This window comes from Eptatretus burgeri, chromosome 3 (genome assembly GCF_056783735.1).
Source record: "Eptatretus burgeri isolate ZD-2024b chromosome 3, Ebu_testis_v1, whole genome shotgun sequence".
NCBI classification, from domain to species: Eukaryota; Metazoa; Chordata; class Myxini; order Myxiniformes; family Myxinidae; genus Eptatretus; species Eptatretus burgeri.
Window position 1 is genome coordinate 16,134,980 of NC_140963.1, and position 25,046 is coordinate 16,160,025.

General features: G+C 50.3%; 1 protein-coding gene across 3 annotated transcripts in view; it reads right to left on the reverse strand.

The window, feature by feature from the left end:
* LOC147029448 (uncharacterized) overlaps positions 1 to 25,046 on the reverse strand; it is a 105,228-nt gene that overhangs the window by 25,079 nt on the left and 55,103 nt on the right. For all 3 annotated transcript variants that reach the window (XM_085872496.1, XM_085872495.1, XM_085872494.1), the window contains exon 6: positions 5,986 to 6,128. In XM_085872496.1, coding sequence (XP_085728622.1) covers positions 5,986 to 6,128 — 143 coding nt within the window. The remainder of the gene's footprint in view (positions 1 to 5,985; positions 6,129 to 25,046) is intronic.

Genomic DNA, 25,046 nt, shown 5'->3' on the forward strand with positions numbered 1-25,046 from the left:
TCTCACAATCCACATTGATTAAAAAGGAATGTTTAAACTTGGCAAGAATGAAAATAGGATGGCACGTCCTGACGCTCACCTGGATCAGACATTCAAACCCCCTTAGAACTGGATTTCTTTATTGAATAGCATGAACAAACTCTGGTTCATCACAGGTGATGAAGGTTGCGGTCCAGTTTCATCAATATCGGATGTCTTATTGGAGGAGAAAAAACACCAATGTGTTTTTTTTTGGGGGGGGGGTCAACTTTGGGGGGACGGGGATATTGTCAGGTCAGGTCAGATCAGATCTGCGACTTGCTGCAGGTACTATGTAAACCTGTACAAAACTGTTCCATGGTCGGGTTGTCGGCGAATAAACCATCTCCCCCACCAAGTTTCTTAGTGAGTTGGCTGTATGATCTGGACACCCAGCAGGATGAAGAACAAAACCTGTCAAAGGGTGGAGGAGCTCCTGATGACCCAACGGCCATGCATATCTAGTGCCCAACTGTGTTTGCGGACGTCCTCCTGCAGTTGGGTTACTTATTAGGAGGTTGGTGGCAGGATTTGCACTCCAGCCACTGTAAAACCCTTCATTCCACAAAACATTCCAGAGGCAAAAAAAACATCTGAAAACCCACTCCGTGGGAGTACCTCCTGTGCAGCTGCCCTTCGCAGGGTAGCTCATCAGATAACGGATTTGGGGCAAAGCCTTCGGGACCCCCAATCTTGGTCTGTTTACACCACTCTAACTTCATTTCTACTCTTCTTTTCTGCTTATTCCTGAGGTAAATCTGAATTTTGGTCCTCGTGGAGGCCAACACGTGCAGCACCTGCCGCAGCCGGGGGAGGGAATAGGAAAGCCGAGACAACACCACGAGCATCGACAGCGCAGCTGCAAGGACACAGCGATACCATCGAAGGAACCTCTGCCGCAAGCTCGAGATGATCGTCTGACGTTTCCAATGATCTGGGATGAAATTGCTGGTTGCATTGAAAAGGCATACGAACGAATATCTCTTAAAGAGGCTGCACGGATGTTGTTTTTCACAACACAGAAGCAAATGACCCAATATCGGTGAAAGCGTGGCTGACAGCTTGGTCTCAATAACTACATCGTCAGAGGCCGATAATAAAATAAAATAAAAAACCACGCCATGTTGTGCAGGACACAAGTGTGCAAGGTAGGGGCGGCACATTCTTTTCAACCCATTTCTGGATTTAATTATATCGGTATCCTCTTTTCCCTCCATTTCTCCATCTGATACCGAAACATATTATTTTTCATTCCAAACCTCCATCGAATTATTAGATCCGATCATTCCCCTCAATTCCTGACACAGATCGGGGTTGACCCTACGCACACGATGGCAGAATTGGGCGAACGCGAGTACTGACCACGTGGCCCATGGCAGATCCACGCGTACTGTACGAAACATGCTTGATGGCAGGTGGACCCGTGCTTAGCTCGTGACACCTTATTATCGTACAGAGCACGGCACAAATGGCACACATCTTGTTCTGGTCTCTGCATGGGTTTATCCTGACATCGTACCATCGGTCCTCGCTGGCGGCCGCGGGTGTTCTTCACGGATGGCGGACATCTCCTAGCCTCTCCACACGGCAAATCCGCGATCAGGCAGAGGTGTGCTGTGCATTTCGGATCGCTCGGGCCGTGTGGGGAATCGCGGAGCAGGCATTGATCAGCGATAATTGGGGGTGCCCTGGCGGGCAGGATGAGGTGGCGGGCAGGACGCACAACCCTCGGCCGGTCGCCGGGGCACGATCCAGGAGATCGGTACAAGGCAATTCAAGTCGCGGAGTTTAGTGCGGGGCGATTCACATCATGGGGCTCAGAACGAGAGGATTCCGCAGCTTGGAGTTATCTTGCCGGAAGTGAAGTGGAGCCGCTTGCGGTCATCACGGCCGGGACACACAGTGGACTGGGCCCAGAGCGGCCGATTCGGGTGACGACACCGCCTCAGGCAATCGCACACCGTCTCAGGCAATCGCACAATTGCACGAGCAATCGTGCAAGGTATTATGAGACCGTTAGCCTCATCTCCTCTCCTTTTTTCGTAAAAAAACCCCTCTCCTTTAAAATAGATCATCACCTGTGGACAAGTGATTCTCGGCACGCTTACAGGGGAATTCGCGCATTGCGTTCATCCAAGCCCATCCCTCGGAGCACTGCAGTTACAGCAGAGAATGGTAGGCTCTTGACAGAGAAGTCTGAAGTGAAGACCCGCTGGGCCGGTTACTCTGAGCGGTTGTACCAGGCTGATCCACCAGCTGTCGAGTTGGACGTCAAGGGTCTTAAAATCTCTGTTGCTGACCCTCCAATCAACTGTGGTCCACCTTCGCTTGTGGAAATACCAGCTGCGGTGAACCGGTTGAAATGGGGTAAAGCTCCAGGGATTTGTGGCATCCATGCTGAACTTCTCAAGGCTGGTGGAAATGCTGCACTCGTGTCGTTGCATGCAGTTTTGTGCTCTGCCTGGAACACAGGCATCATCCCAACTGATTGGAAGAGGGGCCTTGTTGTCCCTCTCTGGAAAGGGAAGGGTGATCGCCAAGACTGCAACAACTACCGAGGGATGACGCTGCTCTCAGTGCCGGGCAAGGTCTTTGCTCGGATAATTCTTGATAGGGTTCGCAACCATCGGCTTGAGCACCAGCGTCCAGAGCAGTCAGGCTTTACACCAAAGAGGTCAACGAGTGACCGTATCCTTGCTCTTCGGGTCCTCACCGAACGCAGATGAGAGTTTTGGCAGGGGCGGCTTGCAGCCTATGTTGATCTCTGTAAAGCGTTCGATTCAGTGAATCGGATTGCCCTCTGGAGGATTCTTGGTCTTCATGGGGTGCCACCAAAACTGATCGATCTGATGTCTGAACTCTACTCTGGTACTGAGAGTGCTGTGAAATGTGGTGGAACCATCTCTGACTTATTTCCAGTTGTTACTGGAGTTCATCAGGGGTGTGTACTGGCCTCCACACTTTTCAGCACTTGTATGGACTGGAATTGAGGGAGGATGTCGGAGAGATCAAGCTGCAGTGCATCGTTTGGGAATGTCAAGATCTCGGACCTTGGTTTCGCAGATGATGCAGTCATCTTTGCGGAGACTTTAGATATCCTTTTGGGGGCCCTCGAGGTGCTGAATGAGGAGTCGGAGCCGATGGGATTACGGGTTTCTTGGGTCAAAACTAAGATCCAGGCTTTCAATGACATCTTGCATGCTGCTGTCCTGTCTGTTTGTGTGAGGATGTTGAGGTCATGGAGAGATTCACTTACCTTGGCAGTGATATTCATGTCTCTCTGCTGGCTGTGAGTCAGAGGTCAATAGACGTCTGGGTCAGGCCTGGGGCGTCATGGATTCACTGGATCATGGGGTGTGGCGCTGCCGGTACCTGTGCGGGAGGACGAAAGTCCGAGTCTTCAGGTCCTTTGTGCTTCCAGTCTTGCTCTATGGATGCGAGACTTGGACTCTGACCAAGGATGTGACCAGCTCTCTTCAGAGAATCCTTGGCTATCGCTGGTCGGATTTTGTGTCCAACGACCGGTTGCTGAGAGAGACTCGGATGAGATTTGTTACCTGCATAGTCCGTGAGCGTCAGTTGCGGCTGTATGGACATGTGGCTCGTTTTCCTGACGCTGATCCTGCTCACCAGATTCTCTCAGCGAGGGAGTCTCGTGAGTGGAGGAGGCCAATGGGCCGACCACGTGCCTCGTGGTTGCAGCAGGTTGACCGGCATCTCAAGGAGATGGGGATGGGCCTGGCATCTGCCTGGGGGATGGCCAGACGGAGGCCCCTGGAGTACCGGTGGAAAGTGGACGCAGCGACGTGCTGTTCTGGCACATGCTCCCATACCCGACCTACCTTCCTGCGGATCTGGGGTTTGAGGCATGCCACGAGGTGAAGCACTTGTGTCCCTCCAGAACACCTGGTCCCGAGATGGCCGGGCACAGACAAGTCCATGCACCTGCAGGTTGCTGAGCAACCACGAATGCTGATTGGCATGGCCACTCCGGGTAGAGTTACACTAGTTCGTGTGATACCTTCTCTGTGGACAGCCTGCTAATTGGGGTGAGTGCCCTCAGCGCACACTCGGATTACTGCAGAGCATTACAGTGAGTGTGCGCTGGCTGACAAAGCCAATTATTGGGGTTGAACGGCCCATCTTACCTTACTTGCGCACTGCATCGGACCAATAAAGGAAAAGACAACCGAGACAGATTGGAAATAGCAACAAACAATTATTTATTACAAACACACAAGCAAGCAATCATTTAAAGGCAAGTATTTATAAGCAAGAAAGCAAAAGGCACAAGCAGATTTAATCATAACACATATTCTTCTTCAATCTTACAAAAAAAAAAGCAAAAAAAAAAACAAAAAAAAAAACGACCATCGCATACTCAGAAGCAAAGAATAAAACAATGACTTGATAATAAAATAAAAGTAATGAATGGAGAAAAGGAAAGCATTCTTTCCTGTTCACCCTTACCTCACACAAATATACTGGAGAATTTCAAAGAAAATTAATGGGGAAGACGGGCAGTGGCAATGGGGATACGCAGCCTCGTCCTTGAGGGGCCCAGACCCAGTCGGTGAGTCCTCTCTGGCGCCCCAGAAATGCAAGCAAAATGTGCGACTCACCCTCCTCTACCTCACATCCTTCCTCCTAAGACCCCCATCAATGAAGCTCCGTCATTCACCCTCCTCGTCCTTCGTGGCTGACGGGATTGAGAGGGCAGGGCGACGCTTGTGGAAGGAGTGTTCATTTTCCACAGAAGCTCGACACCAACTGCTCCTGAAGTTTTCCTTTCTTTTCCTTCAGACTGAGAAGGCTCGTGAGGGAAGGAACAAAAACGTGTGTCAGTCTTCTGCTCAGGTGAGCTTGTCCCGTTTGTTTCTCCTTTCTGCTTCCCTCAGCCTTATGCGTCAAACCCTCTCTTCTGCTTTCTGTCTTTGGCTTCTTGAATTTCTGCTTTCTGAGTCATCTGTTCAGGAGCATTCTTCGTCCCTGTTCGGCGAGCTCGTCGCCTCTCTTTTTGCTAATTCTTCACATCAGCTTTCTTTCCCTGCTCCCACAAGCCTTCTCCCCCTCCCATTGGTCCACAGCTGATGGGGGCGGGTGCATGACGTCACTTGTGGAAATTGCCACACCATTCTGAGGGAAGTTTCAATGAAGCCCCTGCCCCGCCCCTCACGCACCCAAAGCAAAGGCGAGAGCCCCCAGCCCCCACCTTCGCACAGAAAATGCCCAGTCACAATGTTTTATAATATACCATGCCAGCGAGAAGCGCCGCGCCTCGCACTAAGCATCACAAACATGCATGTAAAACGAGCATGCATGTGAGAGCACCCGATGGGTTACCAAGCAATGCATGGATGGAGGGAACACGGAAAGGAACCCCGCACGACCGAGAGATGACCAAATGGCCACGGGATTGAAGGTAAGACCAATTGGGTGAAGGAGGAACTGTTCAAAGAATGTTTGATGGAGGCAACATTATTGGTGGACCATTGAAACAGGCCGATGGGGTTATGGAGGGATGAGTGAAAGTAACAGAGGGATTGAACAGAACGATGGTGTGAAGGAAGAAAGTAACAGAAGGGGAGGGGAGAAGACATTACACAGGACAAACAGCCTAGTCAATGCATGCCCTGGAAAAAAGCCCTTTCACAAGGGACCAAGGACTATCAATGCAAAGACTAATGAAATAACTGATCCTCGGGTCACCTACATGTCCGTGTACATGCTCTACCCTTGGGGTAAGTTTTCCAAAACCGTAAATATATATGAAAAAAACACACACACGCACACGCACACGCACACGCAAACGCACACGCACACAGTCTCTTTCATTGCATCAGTAGTTATTCAGTTTTTTTAAACTTGGAGATTTCACTTTTTTTTTTTTAAACAAGAAAATACAGACAGCAGTTCAAACACAACCAGCCCTACCCAGAATGAACATCTAATAAAGCACAAACTCACCAATCAGTAAATTGCTTTGATTATCAGCAAATGCCAGCACCTGAGCTCTATACCAGGAGTCATCTTCTGTGAAGCAAGCCCATGTAAATGATCCCACAGAAGGCAAGAAAGAGATTTCCACTTTTCCTTTGTTGAGCTCCAAACTAGAAAACAGAGCCAAAAAAGAACCAAATTCATTAAAATAAAAAAACTGTCACCATGACCAATTTCAGCTTTAAAAGGAGCATGACCAAACACTGAGACCAGAGGGGCAAACTATGAATTAGTATCATTATAATTATTATTATTCTTACACTCGTAGTGAAAAAGCCAATCAAAAATGATGGGTTGGAATTATTTTATTCGATATATTCAAGGAGACTGGAAGATATGACATTCGTAGCAAGAAAAAGTGCTATTTTAAAACACTACCTGTACAAATGTGACCCCATTTTCTTTTTCTTCTGGGACGTTTCATATCGACAGTACAGCCTCGTGAGTGTGTTAAAGTCTGAAGCCTGAACCTAGTGTCAAGTGTGGTTCTATCTCTATTTATTAGACATCTTACAGACGTAAATGAATGGTCATTTTACTCTGCGCATGTCGCACATCAAGTGCAGCAAATTTCACCTCCCTGTGCCTTGAATTTATTGAAAGAAAACGCTTCTGTACACCACCCTTGAGGCCCAGTTGCAAGTCATCATCGACATATACATACATACATAATATGCATACTAAAAAAAAGGCAGTGTGTGTGTGTGAGTGTGTGTGTGTGTGTGAGTGTGTGAGTGTGTGAGTGTGTGAGTGTGTGTGAGTGTGTGAGTGTGTGTGCGCGCACGCACACTCTAATACTGCCAAACCATAAAACCTCGCAGCATGAAAGTATGCATACAAATAAAGGAAAACTCCAAAGAAGTACAAGAGTGAAAATTGGGTGTTTGGGATAATTAAAACACCCCTTTTGAAGATAATTAATGACATTATGTTATTACATCGTTCATCAGGCGATCCTCGGCCACATCGCTCTGTGGGTCTAAAGGCGTTTCCTGGGTAACCTTGCTGGGGTCTGAAGCAACCATGTTTTTTGGCCTGCTCAACCATGCTCTGACTTGGAACTGGCCGCAACAATTTCTTCACGATAAAGTATTTTTTTCTACTTTTCTCACTCATATCGAATGCCTGTTCATCATAGCTACGAATGGTTGTATACATCACTTTTGCAAGCACTATAGTTTTCAAATTAGGAGCTTGGAGCGATTTCATGTATTATATAATACCATTTTCCACGATCTACTCTCACAGACTAATTAAAGTATATCATCAAAATACTATTTCGGTTTTGAGGATCGGATATCATCTGAACTAAATAAGTGTTGAAATCTGTTGTGAAATCTGGTAATTTAAAGAAACCAGAGTTGGTGTCAAAGCCACCCAATGCTCACCTGTTTATACATTTATCGTTTTTAAAAGACTCGTCTCATAATTAATATTTTTTATAAAGCATTGCAGTGAAGTCAGATCCAAATAATTTTAAAGCAATATATGTATTTGTATATTATAATCAGTAACAAGAGCACAAGTGAGCACAATATCCACCCGAACAAGAAGGTATATACAGAATTGTGCTACTACATGGGAAACAGCATCCTGGTTGCCATGGCAACCACTTTAGATGACCAACGTATGTCGCGACACACCGTCTCCACAGTCTGTACCTATGTACCAAATATGAAACGTGAAAGTTGAAAACTTTGGGAGTTAGAGTGCGGACAGGAACGGATGGACGGATGACAGGTATCACATTCGTATAAAAAATAGTGGGGTAGATAAAAACATTAGAAAGGAAAAAAATAACTTGCACCAAAAACTTTAACATTTTCACGCTCACGCTCATGCCGGGGGTATCGCTATTTACAGGGTTCCCACTTATTTTGAGATGTCTTTTTTTAAGGACTTTTGAAAGGACTTTTAAGGGCTAAAATAACCCCTTTTAAAGGACCACATCCTAGAAATTCCAGGGGTAAATTGATGTGAGTCACCAAGACATTAACAAAGATAGGAAGTTTACAAAAAATCTATTTTAATAATGAACATACAGAACACAGCAGGAGCTTATTCAGTCAACAAGGCACAATGCACCACACAGCAAATTGGCAAATTCACTTCACAGTTACTGTAGAATCAGCCAGGAGCAGTCACAAGTTTCCAGATGGCAGCACTCTCAATGTTAATGTGTTGTTATGTTAAAATGTTATTGAAGGTGCTGCCACCTGCAAAGTTGCAGCAGCTCCTGACTGCTTCTACACTACAGAACAGTACATTTTGTAAGCTACATGTCATTGTAATATCCAATTAGGACATAGCAGGCAAGGATTTAGTGCTCTTCTCAATTTCTTTCTAGAACTTTGACTTCCCCCCGTTTTTGCTTGGCAGAGTGCCTGAGAGCATTTGATTTTACCAGAAGACTGTAGCTAGTTTTGCCACCTTTTGCCTCAGCCTCATCTGCCTATTTTTCTGACAATGTGGTCAGACCTTCTATGTCAGTTTCCAACACCTTCTTATTCTTTTTCAAACCATCCACTTCATCTTCAACCATTTTTCGTTTTCTTTGGATGGCTTCTTGCCCTTTCTTTCTTTTCTCTTCTTCAAGGTATTGATGGTATTTATGTCGAGAACTGGAGGCTGAGGATAGCAGTTCCTTTGTGATTTCAACTTTGAGCATTCCACCTACCAGTACAAAATAATCAATAATTATTCTGCCTCAGTGTCACAAGCATGCCTTCACCCAGGTTGTATTTCTCCATCTGTCTGATGAGGGAAAAACCCCTCGCAACAGATGCCTGACCATGGGAAACTAGCAACACTTTACGAACTACCCCCCACAACTTCTCAAACTTCTTGTTTTTACCCACACATTCAGAGAGTAACACATCTACCCTGTCATCTTCAACCTTGAAGTCCTTGAACCTAGACTTCAGTTCACACCCTGCAACATCCTGAAGTAATTATTTGTAACTCGCAACCAACATATCTACATTATCACCATCAACTCTGTCCAGTCACCAAATTTTCCAACAGGCATTTGAATTTGTACTTTGAGTGTTCTTGATCAGTCACCAAGCTGTTAGGGTTTTTTGGGTTGGCTGTCACCAACAGCCGCAAGTACAAATGGGTGCCTTTTCAGGAGAGAAATTCGGATCAGGAAAGCTTCACGCCCATTTTCCTCTGTCCAATGGGCGAGCGTCGGGCGGTGTGGCCCCGCCTGCAAGCGCGATGAATGTGGATTCTTTACGGGAGAGAAATTCGGATCAAAAGGCTTCACGCCCCTTTTCCTTCGTCCAATGGGTGAGCGTCGGGCGGTGTGGCCCCGCCTCCAAGTGCGATGAATGTGAATTCCTCTCAGGAAGGAATTTGGATCAAAAGAGGCTCACGCCCCTTTTTGCCACACCAATGGATGAACAGAGGGTGGCGTGGCTCCACCTCCAATCGCGTTTTGATCCTAAAATCTGCATACAGGCTCCTCCCCAGTCTATAAAAGACATGAGTTTGTGTGGAACTGAGAGTGGTACTGTGGGGGTCGCTTTTCTCGTCGTTGGTGTCGTCTCATCGCTGGTCGTTGATGTCGTCTCGTCGCTGGTCGTTGGTGTCGTCTCGTCGCTGGAATCGAGCCACCTTCGCTTTCACAAGCGACCAAGCCAGCCAGCCATTCCCCTCGCTCGACCCTGAGCATCAACAATCCCCCCCCCCCCCATCCACGCTGAGATAGTGCTGGTGGCCCCGTTCATTCCCCACCCTAACCATGGTGCTGACCAAACCGTGCTTGCGTGGAGCACGCCGGGGAGGGCTCACCGACCACGCCAGGGGCACGGGGTCGGGGCGCAGCTGCGCTGATATTGCGGCTTGCCCGCCATCGTGTCTCGAGGACGCGGGTAAGACCTTTTCGGTCTCGTGGACCTGGCCGCTCCTCCAGGTTCCGCGCACATTTGGTCCATGGACCCCGTCTACCTCCCTGCCTATGGGGAGGTCTTTCTTGTTTATTTTGAATGCATGATGTGGCGCCGAGTCCCGACAAGTATAATTGTTTAAGTGTCGTAAATAATTTTTGTCGGTCGTAGTGCTTTTGCTTTGGTTGCATTTTCCTTTTTGCTGCACATTGCATTACTGCCTTACGTGCTTGTCTGTGTGTGAAAATAAAGGTGCTTGCTTGTTGAACTGTTTCCCGTTTCGCTTCGTCCTTTCCTTTGTTGAAAGTTCAATTTTGCATCACGTAAGGGATTGATAGTGGGTTTAAAACACCCGATAAGTAATCTGAACCGTCGAGGTCGACGATAACTCCGCTCGGTTATCCCTGCAGCACGGAACGAGCCGCTTAAGCGGTTCGTGTCCGAAGTAGACCTGCGGCGAGGTACGATCGCCCGGTCGACCACTCGCGCAGGTACTTAGGTCGGTCGAATTTGGCGAGCAACCCTATCCTGCGTGGGGGGGCAATTGGCACAATCGTGGTGAGGTTAAACCCCCACCCGTGACTGGCTCCTGGCGGTAGTTCCAGGAGGGTCACGACAGAATTGTCCGTTCCGGTGGGTGACGCGTCGCGATTCGAGTTACGTGGCTGATCGCACGCCGGACAGGCCAAAATTCGTAACACTGGTGTCAGGAGTGGGATACAAACTCTCCCGTCTCTAGGCTAAATTCACGGGAATCGGACCAGGGGTGAGTGGAGCGACCCTCGATTTCTACCAAATTCGAGCGCATTAAATTTAATCTCTTACAAGAAATAAGATGGTATTTCAAGGCGAGCGGGTGCCGGGGGTATTAGATATGTGTGTTAATGTAAAATCCATGGCTCAGGACGAGATCACCATGCAGGAGAAACCCGTACCAGAAGGTTGGGAAAGGCATCAATGCCGTTCATCTGGTCAGTTTTTTTATTATAACCCCACCACTAAATGCAGTCAGTGGGAGTGGCCAGGGCAGGTGACAATGCGGCAGATTATGGAACTCGCGCAAAGCATGAACGACAAACTGGATTACGTGAATGCTGAAATGAAAGAAAGGAACAACGAAATGAAAACAAATACACAACAGATGGATGGCTTGAATAAAAAATGGATGGAAACGCACTCGAAGCGAAAAACCAAATGGAAGAAATGCGGCGAGTGGGGCAATGTCTGCAGGCAGGCATAATGGCGACGGCACGTGCTGGGGCGAACGAGCTGAGAGGGAGTGCAACGGCTGTCAGGCCTGCAATCGAGGCGTGAATGGACCGATTAATATGGGAGACATGTTGGGCGAGAGTCGTGACAGAGGAAGTGACGGTGACACAGAGGGAAAAATTAAACGGGGAGACCGAAACGTGTAAGACGAGACACGAGGTAACAAAGGCAATATAAAAATTAAAAGAAAGCCAGGAGGAGACAAAGGAGGGATTGAAGGTCGTAACGGTGGAATGTGAGAAAAGACTTCAAGACATGACGAAGAGAGTTGATAAGCTGGGACTGGAGGTAAAAACGGAGACAGAGGAACTGGGAAGACGGGTAGAAAACCACAAGGGCAAGCCGGAGGAACAGTTATAAGCCAAAGCAAGGTTGGAGTGTGTGGAGATGAGAAAGGAATTTGAAAAGAAAGCTTCTGAGTTGCAGAAACACGAAGACAAAGAAAGGGAAGTACAAAACGAGTTGAGGATGATGAGGGACGAACAACTGAAGCAGGATGGAGAAATCAGGCGATTGAAGGACACAACGAGATTGGAGAGGGAAGAACGAGAGGAACAGTGGGATAGAAAACAAAAGGAACATGAAGCCGAGGTTAACCAATTGGAAGAAAAGGCAAGGCTGGAGTGCGAGGAGATAGACAAAGAACAGCGAATGAAACACAAAAGGGAAATTAACCAAATTAAGAAAACCATGAAACTGGAGAAGGAAGGACAGGAGAGGAAACAAGGAAGAATCGTGAGAGAGCAGCGAATGAAACACAAAAAGGAGATTGACCAAATTAAGCAAACCACGAAACTGGAGAAGGAAGGACAGGAGAGAAAACAAGGAAGAGCAGTGAAGGAGCAGCGAATGAAACACAAAAGGGAGATTAACCAAATGAAGAAAACCACGAGATTGGAGAAGGAAGGACAGGAGAGGAAACAAGGAAGAGTAGTGAGAGAACAGCGAATGAAACACAGGAAGGAAATGAGCCAATTGAAAGCAACAATGAGATTGGAAAATGAAGAGCAGGAGGAACAGTGGGAGAGAAAACAAGAACTATACGGTCCTGACTGCACACATACCTAACGAGATAACTGGCTTTGGGACCTGAATGTTGAGTGCAAATGGTTTCCAGATTCATAAATGTGTATATGTATGTATGTATGTATGTATGTATGTATGTATGTATGTATAAATGTACATATATATATATATATTGTTACGGCTGTGAAAATTCGCAATACACCATAAAGGTTCCTTAGATTAGCTATGCCGGTAAGTGAATGTTCAGATAGGTCCCCACCGTTGTTGAAAGGGATTTCCTTCGTGTTCACCGGGCTGCGACCCTTTGAGATAGCCGTTTTTCTTTCTCTATCGTTATTTTGAGCCACCATTGCAACAAACTTCCACGCAAACAACAACTGCCACCAACTAAGCCACAACGCCCACCACGCTCACACCACCCCCACAACAATCACCACCATCTTCGCCACTACGCCCGCTTACGAACGCCATCCTCCACGGACCAGGGTAAGACGGTTTCCGCGTCGGAAACCGTCCGGGGATTGGCAGAACAAAAGCTCTTGTGAAGCCTGTGGGGTTTTTCCCACCTATTTTCCCCACGCTTGGTGTGAAGGGAAGGGGGAGGGCAGCTTGCTCCCGATTGGTGGATGCACGGCGTGAGGCGGTCGGGGTGAGGGAACGCCCCTTTTCGGAAACCTTCTCGAAGGGAGGCGGAGCCGAAAATGGGGAGGGGCGAAGGGCGGAGCCCCACGCTATACAAGGCGGACCGCACGCGGGGCTCGCGCTCTCTTAGTGGTCGAGGTCAAGTCCTTTTTTGTCTGGGTCGTCGACGTCATCCTCTGCGTCGGGGTCGTGCTGGATCACTCTCTCTCTTTGTCGTCAGGGTGGCCTTCGTCGTTATTTGTCGTCGCGGTCGAGTTCTCTCTCCCTCCCTCTCGTCTTGGCGTTGAGCGACCTGTCGGTGAAGGCGCGGGCCGGTGGCGAGTCCGGGTGACGCCTCGGAGAAGCAGACGGGAGGCGCAGCCCTGCCGGCTATGTGCCGGACCTGCGCGTCTGGCGAGGAGTGCCGGAGAGAGCTCGCCGACATTCGCACCACGAGGGTGCAGGTAACCATCGTCGGTCTCGTGGGCCCATTCGGTCATCCACGGCCCACGGCCATAAAGCTTTACGAACTCCATCTACCCCCTTGCCTATGAGGGGTTCTTTCCTTTTGCTTTAAATGAATGTTGTCGTGGCACCGTCTGTTAAGTAAAATTGTTAAGTGCTTGTAAATAATAATTATAATCGGTTGTATTGCTTTCTATTTGCCTTGCTTGTAAATTGCATGACTGCCCTTGCTTGTGTTGTGTGTGTAATACGTGTGCTCCATAATAAATGTCCTTGTGTGCAATGTATCCCTTTTGTCGCGTCCTCCTTTCACCACATTGAAAGTGCCATCTTGCATCGTGGAATGAGTAGTGGGATTTGAACGCCCGGTAAAGAGAATCGGAAGCGTCGAGGTCGGCGATAACACCGCTCGGTTATCCCTGTAGCACGGAACAAATCGCTTAAGCGGTTCGTGTCCTAAGCCGACCTGCGGCGTGGTGCAACCCCTCGGTAGGTTACCCGCGCGGGTATTTAGGTATATCGACATTCGGCGATTCACCCTATTTCACGCGGGTAGAATGCGGACTGGCTTATCTTGAGGTTAACCCCCCACCCGTGATTGGCTCCTGGCGGTAGTTCCAGGAGGGTCACGACTGAATTGTCCGTCCGGTGGGCGACGCGGCTGCCATTAGAGGTACGTGGCCGATCGCACACCAAGCGGGCCAGAATTCGTAACACTGGTGTCCGGGAGTGGGATTCAAATCCATCCCGCCTCCAACTAAATTCACGGGAATCTGTTGAGGGGTGAGTGGAGCGATCCTCGATTCCCACCAAACCACGAGCATTAAAATTATTTCCACGAAATAAGATGGCTTTTCAAGGCGAACGGGTGCCGGGTGGATTAGATATGTGTTATAATGTAGAATCCATGGCCCCGGGCGGTTCTTTGTACAATTTTAATCAATGGGGGAGCTCAACCCCATATTCTGAGCACGAACTTGGCCGGCAAACGGAGTCGCACAATGGCGGCGCGATCGCACCTCGGCGCAGGCGGCTATTTTTCGCGCAACGAACAGCACGACACGAGGCGAGTGCTTTCAGTCACCGCTTCAAACCATGTGGTCATGGCAGGCGAGGCAGGCGGACATTGGCGGGCTTTGGAAACAATTGGAGGAAGAATGGACAACCGAGCTCGAGAAGGAAAAATGGAAACACGATTTGGAATTAGAACAACTAAAGGGGGAAGTAAGAGCAGGCAATCAGGACAGAGAAAGCCTATAACTGAAGATAAAAAGAGGAGAGGAACATCTGGAGCAGAGGGAAGAAGAATGGTTGGAAAAGTCAAGACAGTTCGAAGAACTAAAGGGAAAAGTGAGGAAAATAGAGTTGAGTATCCATAAGTGGGAACAAGGGACGAGCGAGCTAAGCGAGAGAATGGAGGAGGAGCGAATTGGTAATTCCAGGGATAGAGAGAACTTGGAAGAGGAATGGAAAACGAAGCTGGAGGAGGAAAAACGGGAACACGATGGGGAATTGGAACAACTGAAGGAATAGGTAAGAGCAGGCAATCAAGAAAGAGAAAGCCTAGAGTGGAAGATAAAAAGAGGAGAGGAACATGTGGAGGAAAGGACGAAGGAATTGCTGGAAAAGTCAGAACAGTTCGAAGACCTGCAGGGAAAAATGAGGGAGGAAGGAGAAAGGAAAACAAAGATAGAAAAGGAAAAACGCAAACAAGATGGGGAATTGGTGCTGCTGGAGCAAGAGGTAAGGGCAGGCCTGATTAAAAGAAGAGCCCTGGAAGGGGAGATAGATATAGGAAAGAAATATTAGGAAGACCTAAAGGAATCGAGGGAGAATACGCAAGAGGTGAGAAGATGAGAAAGATGATGGACGAATTGAGGAAGAGAATAGATGAAATGGGGGAAGAAGCATGCAAATTGAGAGAGGAATCATGGGAAAAAACTTCTGAGATACTGAAACACGAAACCAAAGAGAGAGGATTACAAAACGAACTGAGGATGTTAAGAGAAGAAGGAAAGAGAATGGAGAATGAAATGTTAGGGAACCACACTGTGCAGATCAAACAGTTAAAAGCCAAAGCAGGGTTGGAGTGTGCGGAGATGAGAAAGGAGGTAGAGAAAAAAGCTTCTGAGTTACTGAAACACCAAAACAAAGAAACGGGATTACAAAACGAACTGAAGATCTTGAGTGAAGAAAGAACGAAAACGGAGAATGAAGCGTTAAGGAACCACACTGTACAGATCAAACAGCTGGAAGCGAAGGTCAGATGAAAGAATGAGGAACAAGAAAGAGTACTGAAAGAACAAGGAATAAAACAGGAGAAGGAAATCAGCCAATTGAAGGAAATAAAGAGATTGCAGAATGAGGAACAAGAAAGAGTACACAAAGAACAAGGAATGAGACAGGAGAAGGAAATTAGCCAATTGAAGGAAATAACGAGATTGCAGAATGAGGAACAAGAAACACAGTGGAAAAAAAGCAAAAAGAGTATGAATTTGAAACTGAACAACAAAAGGAAAAAACAAGGTTGGAGTACGAGGAGATTGTGACAGAAGAATGAATGAAACAGGAAAGGGAGATCAACAAAATGAAAGAAACAATGAGATTGGAGACTGAAAAGAATGAGGAACAGTGGGAGAGAAAACAAAAACTATACGAGTTTGAAATTAACCAGCAAAATTTGAGTCCACAGAGATGGAAAAACTCCGGAAAGAGAACGAACAACTCAAAAAGCTCAGAGAGGAAGAACAACTCAAAAGGAGCCAGGAAGTAGAATGGCACAATAAGGTGGGATGTGTGACAGCACCACAAGGAGCAATGTTAGTGGTGCAGGACTTGATTGACACCACTCCTCGGATGAAAGAACAATTAGGGCAAACTCTGATAAAGGAGACACAAATAAAAATGGAGACGATGGAAATAACAGAAACGACGAAGGAAAAGGAAGTATTGCCAGAGACACGGGAGATAGTCCGAGTCGAGACTGAATTGAATAGACACAAAGAGACAACAGAAATAAAATGTAGACTCGGGAGATAGAAAAATTAGAGGAGAGACTACACAATAAGGAAAAAACTAAAGACGAGCACACACACACGGAGGTAGTGGAGGATAATGGGGGCGAGCTCGCGGAGTGTCCCGAGACCCGGTACGAGCAGCTGGATATCCTCCTCCAGGAACGAGGGGAGGGAATATGCCCCCTTGAAGCAGTTCACGACCAGGTGGGTCCGGTCGAGCTTCGCGGAGTTGAGGGGGCGAGTGCTGTTGACGGGTGCACGGAGAGCTTGGGGGCATAGAGGCCTCAGAACCCCTTGTAATGGCACAAATCCCCAGCGTGATTGTTTCTGTGTGTGTGTTTACAAATGTGGCGAAATGCGTGCTGAAAAACGCGCATGGCGTGGGTGAAAGGCGTTGTGTGAAAGGGACCGCGTGTGTGAGTAATAGGGTGTGCGTGGTTGCGAGTGAGCCAAGGTGCGGGCCTCCCAGCACGCCGTGTGTGGATGAGGCACTGTGTGTGAATGGAACCACGTGTGCGAGGGAAATGGCATGCGTGAGTGAACGGCCGAGTGTGAGAGGGACCGTGTGTGTGAGGTCGCTGTATGTGAGGAAGATGGCGGCTGGCATGAGGGAGCACGCAGCCGCATCTCCGAGAGTGAGTGTAATGGTGAGGTGTGTGAGTCTCGTGACACGCGGGAGTTTGAGCGTGTGGAGGGAATGGAGACGACGACAGTGACAGAAAAGGGAGAGAGGCCGTGTTGTGGCCGTAGCTGGATTGGGGACCGCGCCGGATTTACCCAGCGGCGAGCGCGAGGTTCGTGCCATACAGCACACAAGGCCGCCACGTGCGCGCTTGCGGGAGTGAAACCCGATCCGTAAACGCCAGCGGTGGATGTTGCCGATCTCGCAGATGGACAAAAGGTAGGCTGGATTACGGATTTGGACCGGATGGGTTCTCCACACGAGCGTGTTTGTGTGAAGCTCTGACAGGCAGAGCACATGTGTTCGTGTGGGAAACCCCACGAAACGCGAGGCTTGTTTTTTTATGCGCAGGGTGACGTCATGGCTGCACGTGTGGTTGGAATCCGGCAGGAGGGTGAATCCCTGTCGGATGGTGCTGTCCAGGAGGGACGAGGTACACGGTGCACGAACAGCTGCCATGACGTCACGTAAAAGAGCGCAGGTTGCGAGTTGCCGCGCAAGGAAGGAAAAAAAAAAAGCAAGCCACGCTTCGGGTGAATATGATTCCCGGGCAAGGGGTGGAAGACCCCCCTGCCTGGGCACAGGACACAACTAGTCAGGGGGAAGGGTTAGCTTAGTTAGACCAGCTCCATGGGGCAGGCATAAGTCCTCATGGGGCCCGTGGAATGGGTTAGGTAGAGGGATTTAGATGAGATTTAGGAAGGGAAATGGAAAATGATTTGGAGATAGTGACAGACTTTGGATGTGTAGAGGGGACGTAGCTTAGCTACGTAGTGTTAAAAGGAACGTGCTGTAGTGTAAGGGACGACGTGGGAGCACGAGGTAGTTAGGGGAAGTAGTGAGCAGGATGGCAGAGATCAGCGATGGGTGTGTTGAAGAGTTGTGAGGTGGAAACATGTTGAGTGAGTGAGGCCAGCGGTTCTGAGTGCATGGAGTGATTGTGGAATGCATGGTGCGATGAGTGGAATGCATGGTGCAAGGGGGAGGAGTGACTCCCGTCCAAGGGACCCCGGGGTCAGTGTATAGTGAGTTAGGGGGTTAGTCAAATTGAAAAATGGAGGTCGTTTTGTTTGATACCCATTTGGAGGGGTGCAGGAGCCCTGTTGACGGGCTGGGAACGTGGCTGCGAACGGTGAGTATCGCTGAGTGGGTACCCCAGGCACCGGGCTAGTCGGCCGCGGTAGGCCAAGGGTCCATGGGAGGCCGGGATAGTGTAGTGGGCACGCGTGGCCCACATGATGCGGGGTCCGTGGCGCCAAATGCCACGGGGGCAGTGTACTGGGCATGGGCGACCCTCGCAAAGGGACCCGGGGCGCCAACACGCCACGTGGGAATCGATGGGGAGTAGCCGAGGAGGGCACTCCCCAGTTTTTAGGGAGCTGGTAGGCTCGGAGGCAGTGTAGTGCCTGGGGGTGCCATTGTGGGGGAATCGGCAGAGGGTAGTTCCTGCCAAGGGAGCCACGCGTCCCAGCCATGAGATCGTGTGAGGGCACGGGAAGAAAAGTTGGGGGGGGGGCATGGCCCGAAATTTGAGAGGAGACCAACACAGGCGACGGGAATCTTGGTTGCTCGAACCGATAGTTTAAGTGAGATGCGCTTTGGAAAGCCCCGGGGTAGTTAACAGGTAAATGATTCGGGTCGATTAGGAAGTGTATCCCTCCGCACCATCCATCCCTTCGCTCTCGTTGTGGGCCGCTGGACCCACCTTGTGTAAAGATCGCTAAAGTCTGAGGAGGCCATTCTGAGGCTTGAATTGGGCATCGACACAGGACGGTAGCTCTCCTTTATTCCCCTCCGGGAAGTCGACAGTAGGGTAGGTCCGAGCCCGCCTTCCGAGTGGCCAGCAACCCCGCACTCCCTCCACCAACCTTCATCTGCCGGCTGTTTGCTACAGCGGCCTTGCCATGCCTTGCCTGCCTGCCTTTGCCTTGGTCCCATGCCTGCTGCCCTCGTTCATTTTGCCCCGTTCTGTTTTGCATCCCCCCCCCCCCCCCCGTTCATTATCATGTGTGCCAGGATCATTGCGTAAGCCGCAAGGACTGCCCTGTAGGCAGCTGCAACACAGGACTGCACTGGTGGCCCGTGCACCGGTTGTGACTCTTGCTCTTTTCTCCACAGAGTCCATAGATCCTGAGCCATGGTTTAGTGTAAAATTTGTAAGGATAAGTTGTACTTGTAAATGTGTTTTGCGCCCTCGGCAGGTGAGTCTTAGCGCTGGCAATTTATTTAAGTCGTCTGTATGAGTGGGTTTGTTTAGTTAGTTACTCAGCCCGTAGGTTATTTATTTTGAGGACACGAATCCAGGGTCCATGGGAGGCCGGGATAGTGTAGTGGGCACGCGTGGCCCACATGATGCGGGGTCCGTGGCGCCAAATGCCACGGGGGCAGTGTACTGGGCATGGGCGACCCTCGCAAAGGGACCCGGGGCGCCAACACGCCAGTAGGGTAGGTCCGAGGTAGGTCTCGGACCTACAGTAGGGTAGGTCCGAGCCCGCCTTCCGAGTGGCCAGCAACCCCGCACTCCCTCCACCAACCTTCATCTGCCGGCTGTTTGCTACAGCGGCCTTGCCATGCCTTGCCTGCCTGCCTTTGCCTTGGTCCCATGCCTGCTGCCCTCGTTCATTTTGCCCCGTTCTGTTTTGCATCCCCCCCCCCCCCCCGTTCATTATCATGTGTGCCAGGATCATTGCGTAAGCCGCAAGGACTGCCCTGTAGGCAGCTGCAACACAGGACTGCACTGGTGGCCCGTGCACCGGTTGTGACTCTTGCTCTTTTCTCCACAGAGTCCATAGATCCTGAGCCATGGTTTAGTGTAAAATTTGTAAGGATAAGTTGCACTTGTAAATGTGTTTTGCGCCCTCGGCAGGTGAGTCTTAGCGCTGGCAATTTATTTAAGTCGTCTGTATGAGTGGGTTTGTTTGGTTAGTTACTCAGCCCGTAGGTTATTTATTTTGAGGACACGAATCCACTGAATGTCACACTCAGGGATCCGAAGGTAAAACATATTAGGGGAGAATTACACATGATGGTACACGAAAATTTAACGACTCGGGACGAGTGTGTAAAAAAGGGAGGGGGTAGGGTTACGGCTGTGGAATTTCGCAATACACCATAAAGGTTCCTTAGATTAGCTATGCCGGTAAGTGAGTGTTTAGATAGGTCCCCACCGTTGTTTAAAGGGATTTCCTTCGTGTTCACCGGGCTGCGACCCTTTGAGATAGCCGTTTTTCTTTGTCGTTATTTTGAGCCACCATTGCAACAAACCCCCACGCAAACAACAACCGCCAGCAACTACGCCACAATGCCCACCACGCTCACACCACCCCCACAACAATCACCACCATCTTTGCCACTATGCCCGCTTAGGAACGCCATGGTAAGACGGTTTCCGCGTCGAAAACCGTCCGAGAACGATTGGCAGATCAAAAGCTCTTGTGAAGCCTGTGGGGTTTTTTCCCGCCTATTTTCCCCGCGCTTGATGTGAAGCGAAGGGGGAGGGCAGCTCGCTGCCGATTAGTGGATACATGGCGTGAGGCGGTCGGGGTGAGGGAACGCCCCTTTTCGGGAACCTTCTCGAAGGGAGGAGGAGCCGAAAACGGGGAGGAGCGAAGGGCGGAGCCCCGCGCTATATAAGGTGGACCGCATGCGGGGCTCGCGCTCTCTTGGTGGTCAAGGTCAAGTCCTTTTTTGTCTGGGTCGTCGACGTCATCCTCTCCGTCGGGGTCGTGCTGGATCACTCTCTCTCTTTGTCGTCGGGGTGGCCTTCGTCGTTCTTTGTCATCGAGTTCTCTCTCCCTCCCTATCGTCTTGGCGTTGAGCGACCTGTCGGTGAAGGCGCGGGGCGGTGGCGAGTCCGGGCGACGCCTCGGAGACGCAAACGGGAGGTGCAGCCCTGCAGGCTGTGTGCCGGACCTGCGCGTCTGGCGAGGAGTGCCGGAGAGAGCTCACCGACCGTCGCACCATGAGGGTGCAGGTAACCAGTGTCGGTCTCGTGGGCCCATTTGGTCATCCACGGCCCACGGCCATAAAAGGTTTACGAACCCCGTCTACCCCTTGCCTGTGAGGGGGTCTTTCCTTTTGCTTTGAATGAAAGTTGTCGTCGCGCCGTCTATTAAGTAAAACTGTTAAGTGCTTGTAAATAATAATTATAGTCGGTTGTATTGCTTCACTATTTGCCTTGCTTGTAAATTGCATGACTGCCCTTGCTTGTGTTGTGTGTGTAATACATGTGCTCCATCATAAATGTCCTTGTGTGCAACGTATTCCGTTCGTCGCGTCCTCCTTTCACCACATTGAAAGTGCCATCTTGCATCGTGGAATGAGTAGTGGGTTTTGAACGCCCGGTAAAGAGAATCGGAACCGTCGAGCTCGGCGATAATACTGCTCGGTTATCCCTGTAGCACGGAACGAATCGCTTAAGCGGTTCGTGTCCTAAGCCGACCTGTGGCGTGGTGCAACCCCTCGGTAGGTTACCCGCGCGGGTATTTAGGTATATAGACATTCGGCGATTCACCCTTTTTCGCGCGGGTAGAATGCGGACTGGGTTGTGGTGACGTTAAACCCCCACCCGTGACTGGCTCCTGGCAGTAGTTCCAGGAGGGTCACGACTGAATTGTCCGTCCGGTGGGTGACGCGGCTGCTATTAGAGGTACGCGGCCGATCGCACGCCACGCGGGCCAGAATTCTGGCCAGAAACCAGAAGCGGTCAAGGTCATATTGTTGCGAATTCGTGCCCGCCGGCGTGCGATCGGCCATGTAACTCGAATCGCGACACGTCGCACACCGGACGGAAAATTCAGTCGTGACCCTCCAGGAACTACCGCCCGGAGCAAGTCACGGGTGGGGGTTTAACCTCACCACGATCGTGCCAATTGCCCACCCGCGCAGGATAGGGTTGCTCGCCAAATTCGACCGACCTAAGTACCTGCGCGAGTGGTCGACCGGGCGATCGTACCACGCCACAGGCCGACTCCGGACACGAACCGCTTAAGCGGTTCGTTCCATATTACAGGGATAACCGAGCGGAGTTATCGTCGGCCTTGACGGTTCCAATTAATTACCGGGCGTTTTAAACCCACTATCAATCCCTTACGTGATGCAAGATGGAGATTCAATGAAAGGAAAAGACGAAGCGAAACGGGAAAACAGTTCACACAATGCACTTTATTTACGCACACACACACACACAGCCAAGCATGTATATGCAGCCATACAGTCAAAATGCAACAAAAGCAAGGAAAGAGTTAAAACCGAATTAAAGGGAATTATTTACACATGGCAACACTTACACAGTTTCGCCTTCACAGACTGGCGCCACCCACAGACATTGACACAAAACCCCAAAAGAAAAGGAAGTCGCGACTTCCCTGGGCGCGTCGTCCCCTCCTCCCACAACCGTCGGCGTGGTCGCGCCTGGCCCCGACTCCTCTCGTGGTCTGCGAGCTCGTGCCACGCATCCCGTCCGTGCCTCTGTGGACAGGCCGCCCGCCAAACCGTGAGCACAGGACGAGAACGAGCCAAGACCCAGCCTCCACAGCTGCCAGAGCAGATGAGTGCAGAGGAAGAGGAAGAGCCAGCAAGGAAGAAGGAACGCGAAGCCAGGACCAGGACGAGAGAAGAGGGAGTGAGATTCACGAGGAAGCGAAGAAGGAAAAAGAAGTAGCCCCAGAAGACGCGAACCCTCCTCGTCCGTTCCTTTTCTAGCGCGGGGCCCCCACCTTCGCTCCGCCCCGTTTCTTGGCTCCACCTTTCTTCGAGGCGTTTCCAGACAGCTCTCGAAGGGGGGGCGTGCCCCCACTCCGACCGCCTCACGCCATGCATCCACCAATCGGGAACGAGCTGCCCCACCCCAACCCTTCACACCCAACGAGGTGGGGGGGATTCAGGCGGGAGCATCAGGCGGGGAAAAATGGTGGGAAAACCCACGCGCCATTGTGGCCTTTCACGGGGCCTTCGTTTGAAGTCTTCAGACGGTCCAAAATAACGATAGAACACAAAAAACGGCAAACTCAAAGAATCGCAGCAGGATAAATCACATATATTTCCTCTATACAACGGGTTTGGGCTAACTACACATGAACTTACCGAGATATCTAACCTGAGGACTCTTTATGGTGTAATGCGAATTTCAACAACCGTAACACTAGCCCCTCCCCTTTTTACAGACTCGTCCCGAGTCGTCAAATTGTCGCGTGCCATCATGTGTAGTTCTCCCGTAATACGTTTTATCTTCGGATCCCCGAGTGCTACATTCATGGGATTAGTGTCCCCAAAATAAATAACCTACGGGCTGAGTAACTAACTAAACAAACCCACTCATACAGACTACTAAAATAAAATTGCTGGCGCGAGACAGACATGCCGGGGACACACTCATATTTACAGTACATCTTAACAACTTAACCTTACAAATCTTACACTAAACCATGGCCCAGGATCAATGGACTCTGCAGGCAGAAAAACAAAAGTCAACCGGTGCACGGGCCGCCAATGCAGGCCCGTGTTGTAGCTGCCAACAGGACAGTCCTTGCAACTCGTGTGACGATCCCGACGCACATGGTAATGTACAGGGGGGGGGCATATCAAAACAGAACGGGGCAAAATGTACGAGGGCAGCAGGCATGGCATGGAAAAACAGGGCCGCTGTCGCAAACACAGCCGGCAGTGAAGTGACTGGCACAGGCCTTGAAGCAACACAGCTGCTGACGATCCGGCCGATACAGTCCTCGCAGCAAAACAGCCAGCCGATGAAGTGGGCCAGGCTTTACCTTGCAGTGGAGGTTGGTGGAGGGAGTGCGGTGGTGCTGGCCACTCGGAAGGCGGGCTCGGACCTACCTACTGTCTCCCTCCCAACCTATCGCCTTTGTTTGTCACTGTCCCTACCCACTCCCTTAATTTGTAAAAAAACAATTTAGCCCCAGCTTATTATTATTATTATTATTATTTTCATTTCTATACCTCCCACTATAAATCGTCCCCGAACCCCCTTTACTGTCCTTGTTCGGCTAACCTATCGTCCCCACGCCTATTCCCAACCCCTACGTTTCCTTCCTGGAGGGGAATGAGGGAGAGCTAGGGTCCTGTGCCGAGGCCCAACTCAAGCCTCAGGATGGCCTCCTCAGACTTCAGCGATCTTTACCCAAAGTGGGTCCAGCGGCCCACAACAAGGGCGAAGGGATGGATGGTGCGGAGGGGTACACTTCCTAATCTACCCTAACCATGATCACTTAAACTACCCCGGGGTTTTCAACAAGCGCCTCTCGCTTCATCTACTGGTTCTATCAACCCAGATTCCCGTTGCCTGTGTTGGTGTCCTCACAATTTCGGGCCATGCCCCCCAATTTTCTGCACGTGCCCTCACACTGTTTCATGGCTGGGAGGCGTGGCTCTCTTGGCAGGCACTACCCTCTGCGGATTCTCCAGCTATGGCACCCCCGGGCACTACACTGCCTCCGAGCCTACCAGCTCCCTAAACACCGGCGAGTGCCCTCCATGGCGACTCCCCTGAAACGCTCACGTGGCAGGCTGGCTTCCGGGGCCCCTTTCCGAGGGTCACCCGTGCCCACAACACTGCCCCACGCGGCTAATGGTGGCCCGGGCCCCCGCATCATGCGGGCGTACCCGTGCCCACTACACTATCCCGGCCCCCCATGGGCCCTTGGCCGACTAGCCCGGTGCCCGGGGTACCCACTCAGCGATACTCACCTTTCGCAGCCACGCTCCCAGCCCGTCAACAGGGCTCCTGCACCCCTCCAAAACAGGTTTCGAGCCGACACTCCCACCAACAGCACTCCATTTTTCAATTTCGCTAACCTACTAACTCACTCTACACTGACCCCGGGGTCCCTTAGGCGGGAATCAGTCCTCCGCCCAATCACTCATCGCACCATGCATTCCACAATCACTCCATTCACTCAGACCCGTTGGCCTCACTCACTCAACATGCACTCACCTCACAACTTTTCTCAACTCGCACATCGCTGAATCCTGCCGTCCTGCTCACTACATCCCCTTACTACCTCGTGCTCCCACGTCGTCCCTTACAATATAGCACGTTCC